We start from the raw sequence: 15,750 nt of genomic DNA, 5'->3' as shown, positions 1-15,750 counted from the left end.
GCTGATATAGAATTCAATTTTAGTTCAATTCCTCAACTATAAATACGATACGTTTCGCTTGTTACTCGACATTCGTAAACTTAAAATTCGGACAACGAACATGGACCGAATTTTTGTCAGGATAATTATCCAAATTAGCGATTGTCAACTATGGGCTTACGGACACTGATGAAATACTTGAAGTACCTGATACTAGCTAGATGCTGCATGTGTGATATGCACTGTAAAAATTTACTGCGTATGTTTAAATTTTTACATGCAAAACATATTTTTTGGTATTACTGAAATTTAAATCTCCTGTAGTTAAACAAACATACTTTACTTGTACTCACTCACGTCAACATTTTTTAATGTTCTAGATTCTAGCTTATCAAAAAGAATCGCAAAAGATTCTGGAATTTATTAGTCTGCTACACTATAAATTCAGTTTTTAAGTGAAACGTTTGAAAGGTTTCCTGGAAAAAATAAACGTTATGCTTCGTAGAAATTCACAAGTGATTGATCCACGAAGAAATTTATTTTGATCTTAATCTTACATATGTATGAAAAGCACTACGTTGGAGACTCCCAACATACATATATCATAGATCGTTAAATAATCCTTAAAAAATTCTCTAGCTCTAGTGTTACTTCTGTTCGAGCATCATCGAAACGGAATTGACAGAATGCGTTGCTAGCTTGTCAACAATTCCTTAACGATGCATACTCGCGAGATACCTACGATAAAATTTCAAGATCTTTTGCATGTTACATACATAAGAAGTTTTTACAAGTATTCAAATACCTTCGATACATATATCGAATATACATGGAGACGTATACATGGAGAGTTTATTCATCAAATGTACAAACATCTGTGCAATATATACATATATATATATGTCTGTCAAGTGCGAGTGGAAACCCTGTCTGTTTTGGTGCACCACAAACAAACGTCATAGATACACGCATCGAATCACGGTTCGAGCGTGCAGTTTGCAGGAATCTTCGGTAGCCGCAGCGATACACAAACCAGGATACATGGAATCGAGTTCTGCTTACATGTAAATAAACCCGAGTGTGTATTTCCGCAGGCTAGCATGTTAAGTGGACAAAAGTTTAGGAATTGAGGGAAAGTTAATTTCATTTCATTTCCTAAAATGCTTTGGACGATTGCAAAAATTGCCGACGATTTCTTCGATCGTATCTCTCGTTATTTGTTCGACGGAGAAACGGATCATAATGATACAAGATGACCGGAGAAGAAAAGAGTAACAGCCTCGTTTAGATTAGTCAAGTTGCTGCAGTTCGGATAACTTTGTTCTTCGATTCTCTTCAGCAATTCGAAAATCGATTTCACCAAGATCCATAAAAGTTTTGCAGAGTAGTATTCGTTTTAAAATTTCAAGCTAGGTTTTCAGTGGGATTGAGACATGGCCGACTCTGCGCGGACTAATCCGACGAAGACAATTTTCGCATTGAAGAAATTCAAGCAATTGAAGCGCGATTTCTCGTCTCAGCTCTATGTGCAGTATCTTAAAACATTGTAAATCTTTTGTTTTCGCCAAATGCGAGGAAGATAGAAATATAAAAATTCGAGAATCTCAATAGCATTGAACGTACAACGTGGCGTTGATCGACAAAACAGTGAAATGCGGATGTTAACGCTGCCCCCCCTTTTTCTTCTATATACATGTACACCATACATATACACCAACTTGGATGCAATAGAATATACAAGATGTGGGAACGCTGTGTCCTGCTTTTCACACAGTCCCCCACCCTTTTATTCTATCCTCAAATGAAGTTACCATTTTTCGACAAACATTTTAGTTTATGGAAATGAGAATCTTCCTGGAAATGTTAATCAACACGGATTCATTTGTATTATAGATTGTTCTTCGGTTGTAGATTTTCTGTCTGTGTTGAATCTTACGTCAGTGACGATTTTAGCGTACATGGATAATCATCGAAGAGGTACAACTAGGCAATAAAAAAGATAATACGAGCTTGGGCGATACATTCCCACTCTGTATGCAGCGATGAAGAAAAGTATGGGCGCAGACCAGCTGATTTTGCAAATTTCCATATGAATTTGCAAAATCACGATCTTTTGTTCGACCTTTTTGTCAGGTATATATAGGTAGTGATGGTGGAGAACGGTTATGACACAGATTTCTTAGAACAGTTATGAAACTTCATTCTGGATAACTCTTGCAAGGAATCGAAGTTTTTGTTTTCAAAGGAATAGTATTTAAGTTTCAATTCATTAGATGTGCCGATGAAAATATGAGTTTGGATAAACATGCACAGTGTCTACCGATGAATTTAAATACACACTAAATATGTGATGCTATAGAGTTTTGGTCTTGAATAAACAAATATGTTGTATATGTATACAATGATATGATAAACTTGAATTTGTCCGATGATCCCTACTGTTTTTTGCCTGGAGGATTAACTCTGCTCCTTTCGTTGCCAGAGTTTGCCTTCGTACTTTCTCTATCGGTGCCTCTTACATAACGTTACGCTTCACCTATCTCACCGGCGCGGTGAGAGAATTAGCTGTAGTCTAAGCCATAAATAGAGAGCAGAATCTCGTTTGCAACGAACTTTGTAGAAAGTGATGGAATCGAATATTTTTCCCACTCTACGTTGCTTTATCATTAAGCTGTACATATTTATACGAATTCAAATTTTTCTCATCATAGCTTACAAACAAGTGAAACCTAAGCAGGAATTTGTTTTATTATAGCATAACAAATGTAATGAAATATATAGAAATGTAAGGAAATATATGGTGAAAAGGAGAACATACGTAAGACAAAGAAAGAATTATCAGCTGTGCCAAAAATATATATATATATATATATATGTATGTATTTAGTAACAAGGAACAGGCAGATTCAGTTGTGCTTTGTATCTTAATTCTGAGAATTGTGTATGCATATTTACTACTGTATATATGGGTTATTTCTTTTTAGCTCTAACAATACTAATTTCATACTAGGTTTTAAGTTTACATGTGTGTATGATACATTTATGCTAACGAGTAGAGGAAAGTAGGGGAATAAGAATGTAAAAACCAAAAATCACCTTAAGGACCGAATGAGCAAATGAGGTATCGATAAATAAATACTTTGAATATTTCGTATATTTTTGCATATTACGTGCATTCAAAATTGAATAGAAATATCAAGCTTTGATCTGATTACACCACGCGTCTAGATATTCATACACGGTAATGTACATATGAACGCCTGCGTAAACATTTCGCTTTCGTATAGTTTACATTTAACGTTGCATGCGTTGATTGTGTAAGGTTCTCGTAATTACACCAGATTCGCTTCTGTCTTGAAGCATGGTAAAATTCCTCGTACGAAAAGCAATTGTTCACGGTGGTTGGATACAGGCAGATAGATCTTCCGATTCTTTTATCGAAATTATAAAATAGAAACCACTATACATATGTATGAACATAATTGTAAGGTAGTATATATACATATACAGTATAGAATAGTAAAGTTGATATAGTCGTATTGTTCTCTTTTTCTAAATAATAAGACCATTTTATTTGCATATTTAAAAGAAAACAACAATGCTTCAGTTTAATAGATAAATATGCTAGTAATAATAATTTAATGGATAAACATATTAGTCAAGTGAAATAATAGTGAAATTTATTTGTCATTATATAATCCTATTAATATTATATATTAATAAAAAAATGGCCATTTATAATTTTTTATAATAATATCATAATAGAATGTTTTAGTATCTCTACATCTATCGTATTTCCATATCGATTATTCGAATAAACAAAGTTTCTGCGCAACGATATTACTATCGTACGAAATCGTCTGATTTCTGGTTGTCATGGGTGCAGCAGAGAAATGGAATCTGAATTCGATCGTGACACGGATCTCAGGGCATTGGAATCGAAACATCTTTGACACCTCTGATACATGTTTCAGAAGTACGAAGCGAGTTCAGTTAAGATAGTTATGCCTATAGCTATACCCTATGGCTATACCTATGGCTATGCATATAGGGCGAACGGTGCCATCTCGTTGCCGCTTCCACGCTGATAAAATCGATTTACGTACACAGGTACACGGACGCCGATATTATATAATCTGTGTGTAACTACAATGTGTACGTTGGAAGGAAAGGTAGAAGGAATCGGTTGCATCGCAGAACGAGAAGCGCTCGTTCGAGGCAGATATCGATTTCCGACAGCGGCGGCTTCTCTGGTCAGAGAATTTGAACCGCTTCTCTCGGTTATTCGGTCCGCCGATTTAGCATGCAAAACGTGTTTTCGCGTGACAGCCTCCACTGGATTACCATCAGATATAGGGCGACGATATCGAGAGATTTTATTCGTTTGCCGCCTCTACAGCCACTGGTTATCGCGTGTTGCCATATTCGTCACGCTTCCATAATCAGTTACTTTTATATATTAATATACCTACCGATCTTCCAAAAGGATAATTGGAACATTAATGTTGTGTTTTCTGTTTTTTACAACGCTACTCGATAAACATTTGGAATGGATGGTTGCTTGTAAACTAGTTGACAGCGGTACACTTTATTAAGTGCAATATAACGAATAAAGGAAGAATGATACTAGTTTGAGAAATATCCATTGCAACAACAATGGAGGCATATCACGAGGAGTAAGTTCTCACTTTTCCTTTGTTCTAATCGCCGCTAATCTAATTCTCGTTTATTTCAATTTTCTATCTATCTTCTCTTCGTGTCTTTCTTTCGGTTTTAAAATTTCATTAAATCCATGTAGTTACGTAATGTATTTCAGATACAGAGAAACTGATTAGGATTGAATGGAAAAGAAAATATCCATTTTGATATTAGGATGAAACATACAGTACGGTTTTTATGCGAAGCAGAAATAAGATAGTATCGCAGCCAAAAAGAGAGAGAAGAATCAATTAAGCGCGTCGTGTCATATTATTCACATTATTCACATTACTCGCATTATTCGGTGAAAATCTGCGTACCCTAATTACGGTATTTATGAGACCGTTGTGAAAGCTTTATTATGAGTTACTCCAAGAAACAACTAGCCAAGCGTTGTGCTTTCAAGTAAAAACGATCTAATTTGTTGTTTACGGCCGTAGAAAGCGTCGAAGAAATTTACATTTACCTGTTATTACTCTATCAAAATTATATAAACGACTGTATTTTCTAGTAAGTAAATTTAATTATCACAGGGTTAACAAATCTTTTCGCTCCACTCGACGATTTATAGCTACAAGCAGTAAGTCGAATAATACATTTAAAAGTGAAAAGAAAGAAGATAACTGTAGATAAAGCATCCATCCAAATTAAGTTGTATGTATTTATTGTTTGATTTATAGTAGACATCTTATTATCTTATACAGACATTTTCAATGACTTTCATCTCTCAGTTTATGATCTGTCGAATATACATGTACGTGAATATTATGCACTTGCATCTCATTGGCATGGACAATTTTATCTGATCTGACAATGATCCCACCCGGTGAAATCGAAAATTGATTGAAAGCTGCGATTGATGTAAGCAGCCAATTGAATTTTTCCGCTGCGTGATTTGCCCTGGCAAAACATTTTGAACGCATCGCTTAGCAAGAGGCTTAGTTCAGCAAACGTGCCTGGGAGAACTTGGCTGTACTACAACGTTCCTAACGTGTGATCAAAACAAACACGTCGAAAAGAACAACCTGATCTCGCTATCATGTTTATCTACGATTTGTTGATTTAACGCCGCCTGGACAAGCTAATCAGCGTGTAAAAGCAGGGCGCATGATTTGCATTGTAAATTTCCGCTACAAATAACGATATCTCTATAAAGGTTAATCACGACACAAAGCATTAGAAAGAGGGAATGCGCGAAGGGGTTAAACGTTGGCGATGCGACGAAAAGTGCAAGGTTAGGTTGTGTCGACGAACAGACGGATACACACGCGGTTGGATGGACGGATAGATGGATGGGTAGGGACGAGCATACTGCTTCGAGGTTGGTCTCGTGAAATATGCAAGCTGCAATCACGTCTCTTGAATAGAAAAGGTCAGGAACAAGAGAGAAGGAGAAGGAGTAGTCGAGCAAGGGATGGATGGAGGAACTGGAGGAAGGGAGCAGACAGAACAGAGGGGAAGTGGAGGGTGCAGAGTGGAGAAGGAGAGAAAGAGAGAAGTTGCGAAGTGAAACGTTCAAAGGGTGGTGGGGAGAAGTGGGAAGAATGGCGGAGGCAGGCAAGGGATGGATGATAGCAACGTCGAGAGTAGAAGTAGAATCGTGGGCCGAGACAGATACTACCGGCAGGAAGAAAAGGGTCCTGAGAGAGGAGACGAAAGAGAGAAGGAGACCATAGGCCGAAAAAGAGAAGAGGAAAAAGCTGTGCCTACCCTCCGCGCGTTTTGAAGAGCACCACCGGTCGTAATACTGCTGAAACTGCGAGTCCCTCTTGCACTCATTCTGCCGCGTTTGCAAAAAATTTTCATAACTAACCGATCTATCGTTCCGAATCTCTGCATCCCCTTTCGTTCTTTTCGCCATTGTATAGGATATTTGTATATCATAATATACGGTTACTACCATTAATGTTCCAATTAACGTCCGATTAGCGACACTACGTATCATCCCCCAGTTTGTTGTTTTGCGTATAAGGGTGCCTTCGTGTAATCGATAATATCGTCGATATTTCAAGATTCCCAATGTTGACGATATTGTAGGAGAGTACACGTTAATCACTTTAGTCGAGAACCTTGAAATATTGACGATGTACGTGGTATGCCAGCTTTATCCGGCTTAACGTCGTCATTTATATTTTGTAAGAGAAGATAAGGGAAAAAGTGTATAATAAACATATGCCATTGATAGAGTAGATTAAACAGATGTTTAACTTGTAACATGCAAAATCTCATTTTCTCGTCTCTGTACATAACCGGTAAGATACGGAACTCTAATTTCTAGGAACAATCGTGTCTTATCTGGCTTCCGTTTCTTTCGCTCGAAACTACACGAGATCGACGAAAATTCACAGAACTGTTGTTTGTTCCAGGTCGGGGGCGATCAATGCCCGATGGCGTGGACTGGAACGCAACGCTGGAGAAATCCTGCTCCAGAGTAAGTAGAACTCTTTGTAAGACAAATGGCCGGGAATAGAGATGAAAACTTGTTTCGTGCGGCTTTTACTTTCCTTCATATTCGATAAATCAATAGCGATATTCGGATCGCCGTAACTCGAGCCTTTGTAATAATAATTTGAGAAAGCCTTCTTCTATCCAGCCTTTATTCTTCTTCCTTTAAGGTATACAGGGTGTCTCAGCTAAACGAGATCATCTAAATATCCGCCTTATCTACAAAGTTGTTAAAACAATAATGTTTGAAAATCGATGCGAAGAAACATTTTGTTTAATTTTTTCAAGAAAAATTTAGTCTTCGTCTCGAATAAAAGTAATGTCCAAAATGCAGTACAGCATAATGCGAAGTTGTCATTCTCTGTATTTCCGAATTATTCGCGCGCTAGCATGCGCCCGTAGAAAGTACAGACAGTCAAGAAATTTCTTTCCGGAGGGAGAATCTCAGATACGCGCGAGGAATATGACTTTCGAATCTCAGAATGTTTTACTTTTGCCAGATATCATCGTCACGGTGCAGATACCTTAAAAAATCAATGATTTTAAACGAGGCACGTGTAGGACAAATTTTAAACTATTAATCGTCGTACAAAGTTTTTTAAGTGGTTTTTGTTCGTTAAATTTCTTACTCGAGAAGTTCGAGGAAGAAGTCACATTTTAGCTTTTCCCGTGAGACTCCAGTTACTGAAGTTGCTCTCTGTCGTTTCACGTTGTCAATCGAGTCGAAGAAAAAGAGTGGAAGAAAAAGAGGAAAGAAGTCAAAGTATCGGCTTGACATCGACATTGGCCTTCGATCGATTCGAAACGCGGAAAGAAATCTGGATGGCAAAGCGGTACGAGCAGTAATAGACGAGTTCTTTCGACTGCGAAATCGATATGTATACTCGGTACTCTTGGCCACTCTACCTTTCAGACTCGATGAACAAGGCAGAAGGTTTCAGCCTTGTCAGACTTCGAGCTCGAGCATCTTTTATCAGAGACTGTCTCGATTGGATGCTCCGTCGTGATTCTAATTATGAATAATCGAGAAGCGCGCCTAGGGAAATTTACGTCGTAAGCGTTATTTTGCCTTGCAATTAATTGGCAACTTGTCACGTTATTGATTTTCTAAGAAACGAAAAATAACGAAATTTCGTTTTTCATCCAGCTTATTCTTACTTGCATCGATCTAGCCTCTATTATCGCTAGACCGTGCATGTTTACGCAATCAGACGCAGGAATATATCCCAGAAGATATGCAAAGTAAATAATTCACTATAATTGACTTCTCCATGGGCAAAACAGATCCCTACTTTGATTCTATTTATCTATGTTTTCGAATCTATGAGATCGCGATAATTATCATCGAGGAACGCGATGCTTCTGCGTGAACTAAACTAAAAAGAAAGGAACTGCCAAGATTTCACTTCCAGTGACACGTATAAGGAGAATAAAAGGCGAAACAGGAAATAATAATAACAAGCAATCCCATTCACGCAAAGCATACATACGTAGAAAAGAACTGCTTGTTAATCTCTGAACAGATTACATCGTAATGCATTTTTCAGGGAAAAGAAATTTAACGTAAGAAAAGAAAGTAGAGAGAAGAAACGGGAGGAGAATCTCGTTAGTTTCACGGAATGTTAGATTACAGCGTATTTCGAGGGAAAAAGGTTTTAACCTAGAACAGAAGAAAGAGAATAACGTGGTGGAAGAGTAGAGGGTGTGTTTGTCTTTTCGCAATCCTATTGATAGACGGCGCCACCGCGCGGATTAATTATCAGTTATTGCTGCTGGTGCTGGTTACGGAGAAGAAGCGAAAATGAGAATGGAAAAGGGATGGAGAATAGCAAGCGAGTACGAGGAACAGAGTGAAGGAGAGTAGCTGTATCGGCAGCAGACCAATTAACTACTTATAGGGCAGCTTTCATCGGCTCGACAATCGGCCGGATCGATTCGGGGTGAATAACTTTTCTAGTCGCGTTCTACGTACTGATATTGCGTAGCATCTATGACCGAGATGGATACGTATCCGCTCGTTAGGCTCCTTTCATAGCCGGTCAGTTACCGTTGTAAGTCGGTCTTGCAAATCGGCTCTGCCATTTATCGATCCACGAAAGGTATTCTCTAGCTCGGTGAATAAATAGACAAACAACAAGGAGGAAGGAAGGGCGCAGGTAGAGGAGAACATGATAATACGATGAGAAAACGAGCGAAGAAGATGCCAGAGGTAAAAAAAAAAAAAGAGTAGTCTTTGATTCGAAATCGAACGGGGAAATTCTATCTACCGACTGGAACGAATGTATTCTCGTAAAGAAAAAAAAAGAAAAAGAAAGAAGAAAAAAGAACGATGCTTCGGTATTGATATCATTTGCTTTGTTCTTATATTATAATAGGTAACGGTGGATAATTGCACTCTCGAATCGAATCGTTTAAGAACACAGACTGCAAGATATAATATCTCGGTTCAATGAAAGATCTCGAATCCCTTAATACATCACATTATATTGCGTATTGAATGTTATTTTTAAATCGAAACCACTTATCTCGCAGATTTTATTAACTGAATCCGTAGGAAATAGAAGGCAGCGTGTACAGAGCGTGCAACGACCTTTCCAAGTGTATGTGTATATGTACTTACGTTAGGTAGAGCCGATGTCACTTTATTCGATAATTGACAGCACTGAAAATCCTGTCAGACACCAGCAATTGCATTATCTTGGAAAGCTTCACAGTTAATGTTACGTCCATCCTCGGAACTCGTATATCCTTCTCACCACCGTATACGGTAATTATAGGCATAGACGGCGGCTCTCCCAGGACTAGCGAACCCGCGACGTTTCGTCTTTGGAATTAATAGCATCAACATAAGAACGGTTAGGTTTCGACGTCACATCTCTATAATCTATAATCAATGTACAATTTACAATCTTATATATAGGAAGCCGAATTAATATTCGGTCATTTTATGAAATTTCACGTGATTATTTAGCTTTATCTTTAGAAAAGAATTTAACTTTATCGCGTATTTATTATTTTGGAAAAGCGAGTACGTTAGACTAAAGATCAGAATAAGATACAATGTTATTCGATTATACAAATAGCATGAAATATGATCGAATGTTCGGTGATTTAACATATTCCATGACAAAAAAAGTATAAGCGTGAGGAAAAGATAATCTTCGAGACGAACCACAGGATAATCCGATGGAGAGTTTCACCAGTTAGGTCTGAATGCGATTAAGTCATTAGCCGACGCGTTAACGTCGTTTGCTTGGTTGCCGGAAGGGCTGCTTACGATCTTATTACATCCGACGAATTAATTGAAAGTTATTTCGCCCGAGAAATATCGATCTCGATCCTGCATACATATATTGGGTTGGCAACTAAGTGATTGCGGATTTCCCATTACCACCTAATGATAAAATCCGCAATCACTTAGTTGCCAACCCAATATTTAGCAGGTCAACTACGATGCAAAATTATCTTAAAGCATCGAGGTTCGATCAAGGATTTCGGTCGAGTCGATATTATACTTTGTAAAAAAGCGTTTCACCATCGAGCCACGGGCAACTATCGTACAACACGATTTATGTGGTGCTTTGTTCCACCCTACCGCGTTTATATCGGGTGTCCTAGTAATCATGGTACAATTGTGAAATTGACTTTACGCGAGAAAGTAGATGGAAAGTGTGGAAGAAAAATTTTAATAATCTAGTTCTAGTAATCGTAATTCGACAATGGAGCGATTTCGTTTTAAGAGAGGCTGAGAGTGAATCGAAAATACAGATTACAATTTTTTCATACGAAGCCAGGTTTCTGAAAAAGTTCAGTTTGAAAATTTGCCAAGTGTGCTAGTGCGAATTGGATACGAGTAGGCAATAAACAGGGAGTTTTCTAGGTGCAAAAATAAGTGGAAAATGTAAAATAGAAAATAGAACGAATGTTTAGTGAAGAATTATTTCTTTAAACTGAATTTACTAGAACGCAAGGCTTCGAAGCAAAAGATACGTTATTCTATATTTCCCTATAATCCTTTTCGGATACCCGTTATATACAATTGCGATTACGAGCTATGAGTATCTAGTCCTCGAGACAATACAGTAAATCAAATGTGCTGGTAATAGTAAGTAACCGACGCACATAACGGGCTAACGATTAATAATAAACCGAAGTATGACCGACACACCCATACCCCACCCATGCTTCTATACTCGCGAAGAACCGCACATCCATCGCGCATCCTTTTAATCGATCGATATGGCGATTTAGGTCGATGAACCCGATTCGCACTATCGTTCTACTCTATTAGTTTTCCGTCGGGTAGATTAAACTCGCGTCGGTATTGGTGACAAAACTCTGTGTATCGAGTTCACCTTGATAAATGAGAAGTTCAGTTTCCCCTAGATTCGATGTTTTTGTAGTGGCAACATTTGTAGTCGTACACAGGCTGACGAAAGTACTGGAACAGCTGTATGTGCAGACGCATTGTATAACTATATTATCTATGTTGTGAAATTTGAAACGTTTTGAAATTTCACGAGCACTGTTATGGGACTCGACTATCGTGATTATATTGGTAAAGTTTGAAACACATCTGAATATGTATACGTATAGAAGTTACAATATATTTAGTACAAGTATATATTTCGCAGCGATTACAATAGTATCCTGTATTATTAAACTTGAATATTCAGTTTCAGCGAGACCATATTTAATACTTAGAACGTATAATACTCTTGAAATAACTTGGCCAGGTTGTGCAGAAAATTACCAACCGTCGATTATCTGAAATTGAGCTTTACTTTAGTTCGAAGATTTTAATTTAAAAAAGTAAGCTTCGTTTCTGTCGAGTATATTTGGTTTCTTATTTCTCTTGTTTTCTAATGTTTCCTTATTTAACTTATTTAACTTAGCGAGCTTATTCGATAGTGATAACCAACATGACCAACGTCAAAGTAATTTGGAAGTGGTTTCCCCAAAATAATTAAAATAGAATTATAAAATAGTTATAAAATAAGATAGTTATAAAAATTATAAAATTCTTAAAATAGAATTATAGCTTGCTAACTTGGTTATTGTATAATGTAAGAGTTGTTCTATGGGTTGATAGTTGTTTGCAAGATAAAGATCGCAAAGTTATAGGGTCCATGATTAAATATGTGTAACTAACATTTTGTCATTTTGACGATTGGTATGTTTCTTCTACATCTTCAGATGGGTTTCAGATATAAAAGAATCACGGCCGTCGTGTCTTGTTACGGAACTAATGAATTTCCCAAGTCCTACGATTTATTTAATATACACACAGGAATATAAAAATCTTCTATGGTAAATATCCAAATGCTTTCGTCAGCCAATATACGTATATTCCTATTATTATATATTATATTATATATTAATATATATGCTAATCTTTGATGCATGAATAAAGGGATACATCAGGCTAATGCGTTTTGACTACATGTACAGTGGCTCACGAAAGTATTCGAACGCTTATACTTACAAATTTCAATTAATAAAATGAGGTGCACTAAACTAATTTGTTAAAACAATTTGGTATCTATAGTGATGGGAAAGTCTCAAAATTACGTCAGTAAAATTTGAAAACGATTCAATAATATAGACAGTAGTTATGATACATTTATTAGAAAGATTCATGATAAGTGTCTCGCAAAAGTATTCGAACGCTGCAACATTATTGGTAGTTTTTCAGCTTCCTTTGCATCGAATGTAAACATGATTGCTTAATGAAAATATTGGTACGTTCACTTGATGTTAGGATATCGTTTCTGTAACAGTAACGTAAAAGTGTGCATAATAGTATTTAAAATAAATACCAAAAAGTTTGAAACAAAAGTGTGAAAGAGAAATAACATTCCGATTACACGAGAACGGCAAATCATATAACGAGATTGCCGAAATTGTGGACAGAAGTAAGTGCACGATACATTATATCATAAAAAAGTCAAAGAATGAGGAAACACTTGCAAACAAAGCTCGATCAGATCGATCAAAGAAATTGACTGGAAGAGAGGAAAAAGTTATCATTCGCGAATTAAAAAAGATCCTACTACATCCGCTCCTCAACTCGCAAGTATGGTAGCTGATATGTTTCATAAAGAAGTTCACACGGAATTATGTCGACGAATCTTACGAAACAATGATTTTCATGGAGAACACCGCGAAAGAAGACATACATTAATACGGTAAATCATAAGAAAAGATTGTCTTTTGCAAAAACCTATATTAATAAAGATAATTCTTTTTGGAACAAAGTCATCTTTTCGGACGAGTCAAAATTTAACATTTTTGGCTCGGATAGTCAAAATTATGTGTGGAGAAAACCAAATACGGAATTGGAAATTCGATATTTACATCAAACAGTGAAACACGAAGGTGGATCGGTCATGGTGTGGGGATGCATGGCTGCCAGTGGCACCGGAAATTTGATATTTATTGATGGAACACTTGATAAATATAAATATTTAAATATTTCAAAAAATAACTTTAAAGAAAGTGCCCGTAAATTAGGATTATTGGAAGATTTCCACTTCCAACAAGATAATGATCCTAAGCATACTGTTAGAATTGTGATAGAATGGATCGTATATAACACACCACACATGTTAATTACTCCACCGCAAGGTCTAGACATAAATCCTATTGAAAATTTATAGGCTGAAATCGGAAAAAGATGAAATAAATTTCAGATAATTTGAAAGCAAGTATTAAAAGATAAAATTATAGAAATATGGAACTCCGTTGAGTGTAGTTTTACAAAATCATTGATTTACAGTGTGGAACGTCGATTGAGACACACTATTGCTGCTAAAATTGATCCAACAAAAATATTAATATTAAATAATTTAAAAATATATATAGCGTTCAAATACTTTTGTCAGTCACTTACAATCCTTTTCAAATTTTACTGATATAATCCTAAGACTTCCATCTTCCTATTCACATCTGCTTGTCTAAGCAAATTACTTTAATGTACATTATTTTGGCCATTCAAGTTTGCATATGTAAGCGTCCGAATACTTTCGTGAGCCGCTGTATATAGGCTAATCTTTGATGCAGGAATAAAGGGATACACCAGGCTTATACTACGTGTTTTGATTACATGTATCTGCACATATATTGTTTAGCTTTGCCACGCGTGTCGTTAGGACGGTTAGGTAACAAGATACGTGCTTATCAAGTAATCATCCGTATCGTAAGTACACGTGTATCTACATACGTACGTGCGTAGGTACACTGTGATTCAGAAGTACGCGGACGCTTGCTTATTTCCAATAGAATGTACAGTAGAATTTATTGCAACGAAATTTTGCTTAAACTGCATGATTAAACTGAAACCGGGTTAGGAAAAGAAGAAAATTCCAATCACGCTGAAGGGTCTCGCGATTTCGTCTCCTTCGGTCAATCGTGAAGTTAACGCGTTAATTCGTTGTTATGATATGGTTGCTAAAAAATTAACCAAAATGTCCAAATACTTTTGAACGCTCCTGTTCCCTATATATATATAGTACATACGTACGTACTCTATGGACGTCCATATTGCGTAGATAGGTGCGCGACACAGGACATGCGTATCGACCACTGACCCATATTCGAAAACGGCTGCGCGCCACTCGATACTCATCGATTCGCTGAATTACCTAAATGAAACAACACGCGGCGGAACAATCGATTCTCCGTTTCCTCTCTGCTTGCTTCTCCTTCCACTTCGTCGTCCCTTTCTGTTCATGATTATAGTATTAGAACGCTTTCAAATTATTGTAAATATACAGAGTGTCTGGCGAAAGTATTCGAACACATGCAAACTAGCGTCCTTTGGTCAGATTAAGCGGTTGTGACAACTATGCCAGGCATTGCATACGCAAATACAGAAGTTCAAACAGGAACCGTCTTAACGCGACAAAGTTACACTGAGCGGAAATGAAAGAGAAACGTCTCTTATAATGCACCTGATATATTCATAAAAAAATTCTCTTCCAAATGTCTCGATACTTTGCTGAACTACTGCGTGCACGATACTATGTACAACCTCCGTACACGATAAAAACAATATCCTTTATCCTTTCTCGGAGCGATAAGCAAAGGAAGAAGATGATGAAAGACATTTTGCAAGCAGAAACTCTGGTCGGTGACAGTTAGATTTCTCTGTGTACGCCTTCTGTTCGTTTTAGTCTCTCGTTTCGCGTTGCCTCGTGCAATTTCCACAAGCCATTCGAGCCGCACGCGTAGCAACAAGCGAAAAAAGTAAAATAATTTTCCTTCGGTTGCATCCACTCGAATAAACGGAATAGAGGCAAGCACGATTAAACGATGCAGCAGGAACATTGATTCGTGAGAAAGGTTAATGACACGGGGACACGCGCCAGGCTGAATTTACATCGGCGAAGTTGAATGTCGTTTCGATGGGAACAGGGACGATTGCCACCTAACTGGGTACGTAAACAATTCTAATTGGAAGGTAAGCCAGCAACGAGTTCCATTCGTAGATCGAGCTGCTTTTTCCATGAAATTTCTGACAATCGTTCGGGAAAGAGATGCAGTGAGCGAGGATAAAGAGAAGCGACTCGTTTACCGAATATCTCATTCGGCTTTTCACTAATTTCGCTGTTTGCGAAAACAATTTCA

General features: G+C 37.2%; 1 protein-coding gene across 10 annotated transcripts in view; it reads left to right on the top strand.

The window, feature by feature from the left end:
• Positions 1-15,750, top strand: part of LOC100650668 — a 57,553-nt gene that overhangs the window by 3,379 nt on the left and 38,424 nt on the right. For all 10 annotated transcript variants that reach the window (XR_007226727.1, XR_007226725.1, XR_007226726.1 and 7 more), the window contains one exon: positions 7,044-7,108. Coding sequence is in view for 6 of the 10 variants with exons in the window: in XM_048413135.1 (XP_048269092.1) it covers positions 7,044-7,108 (65 nt within the window). In the remaining 4 variants the exon portion in view is untranslated. The remainder of the gene's footprint in view (positions 1-7,043; positions 7,109-15,750) is intronic.

This window comes from Bombus terrestris, chromosome 16 (assembly GCF_910591885.1).
Source record: "Bombus terrestris chromosome 16, iyBomTerr1.2, whole genome shotgun sequence".
Classification (NCBI taxonomy): Eukaryota; Metazoa; Arthropoda; class Insecta; order Hymenoptera; family Apidae; genus Bombus; species Bombus terrestris.
Note: the sequence above shows the minus strand (reverse complement) of the source record. Positions and strands in the feature narration are given on the sequence as shown.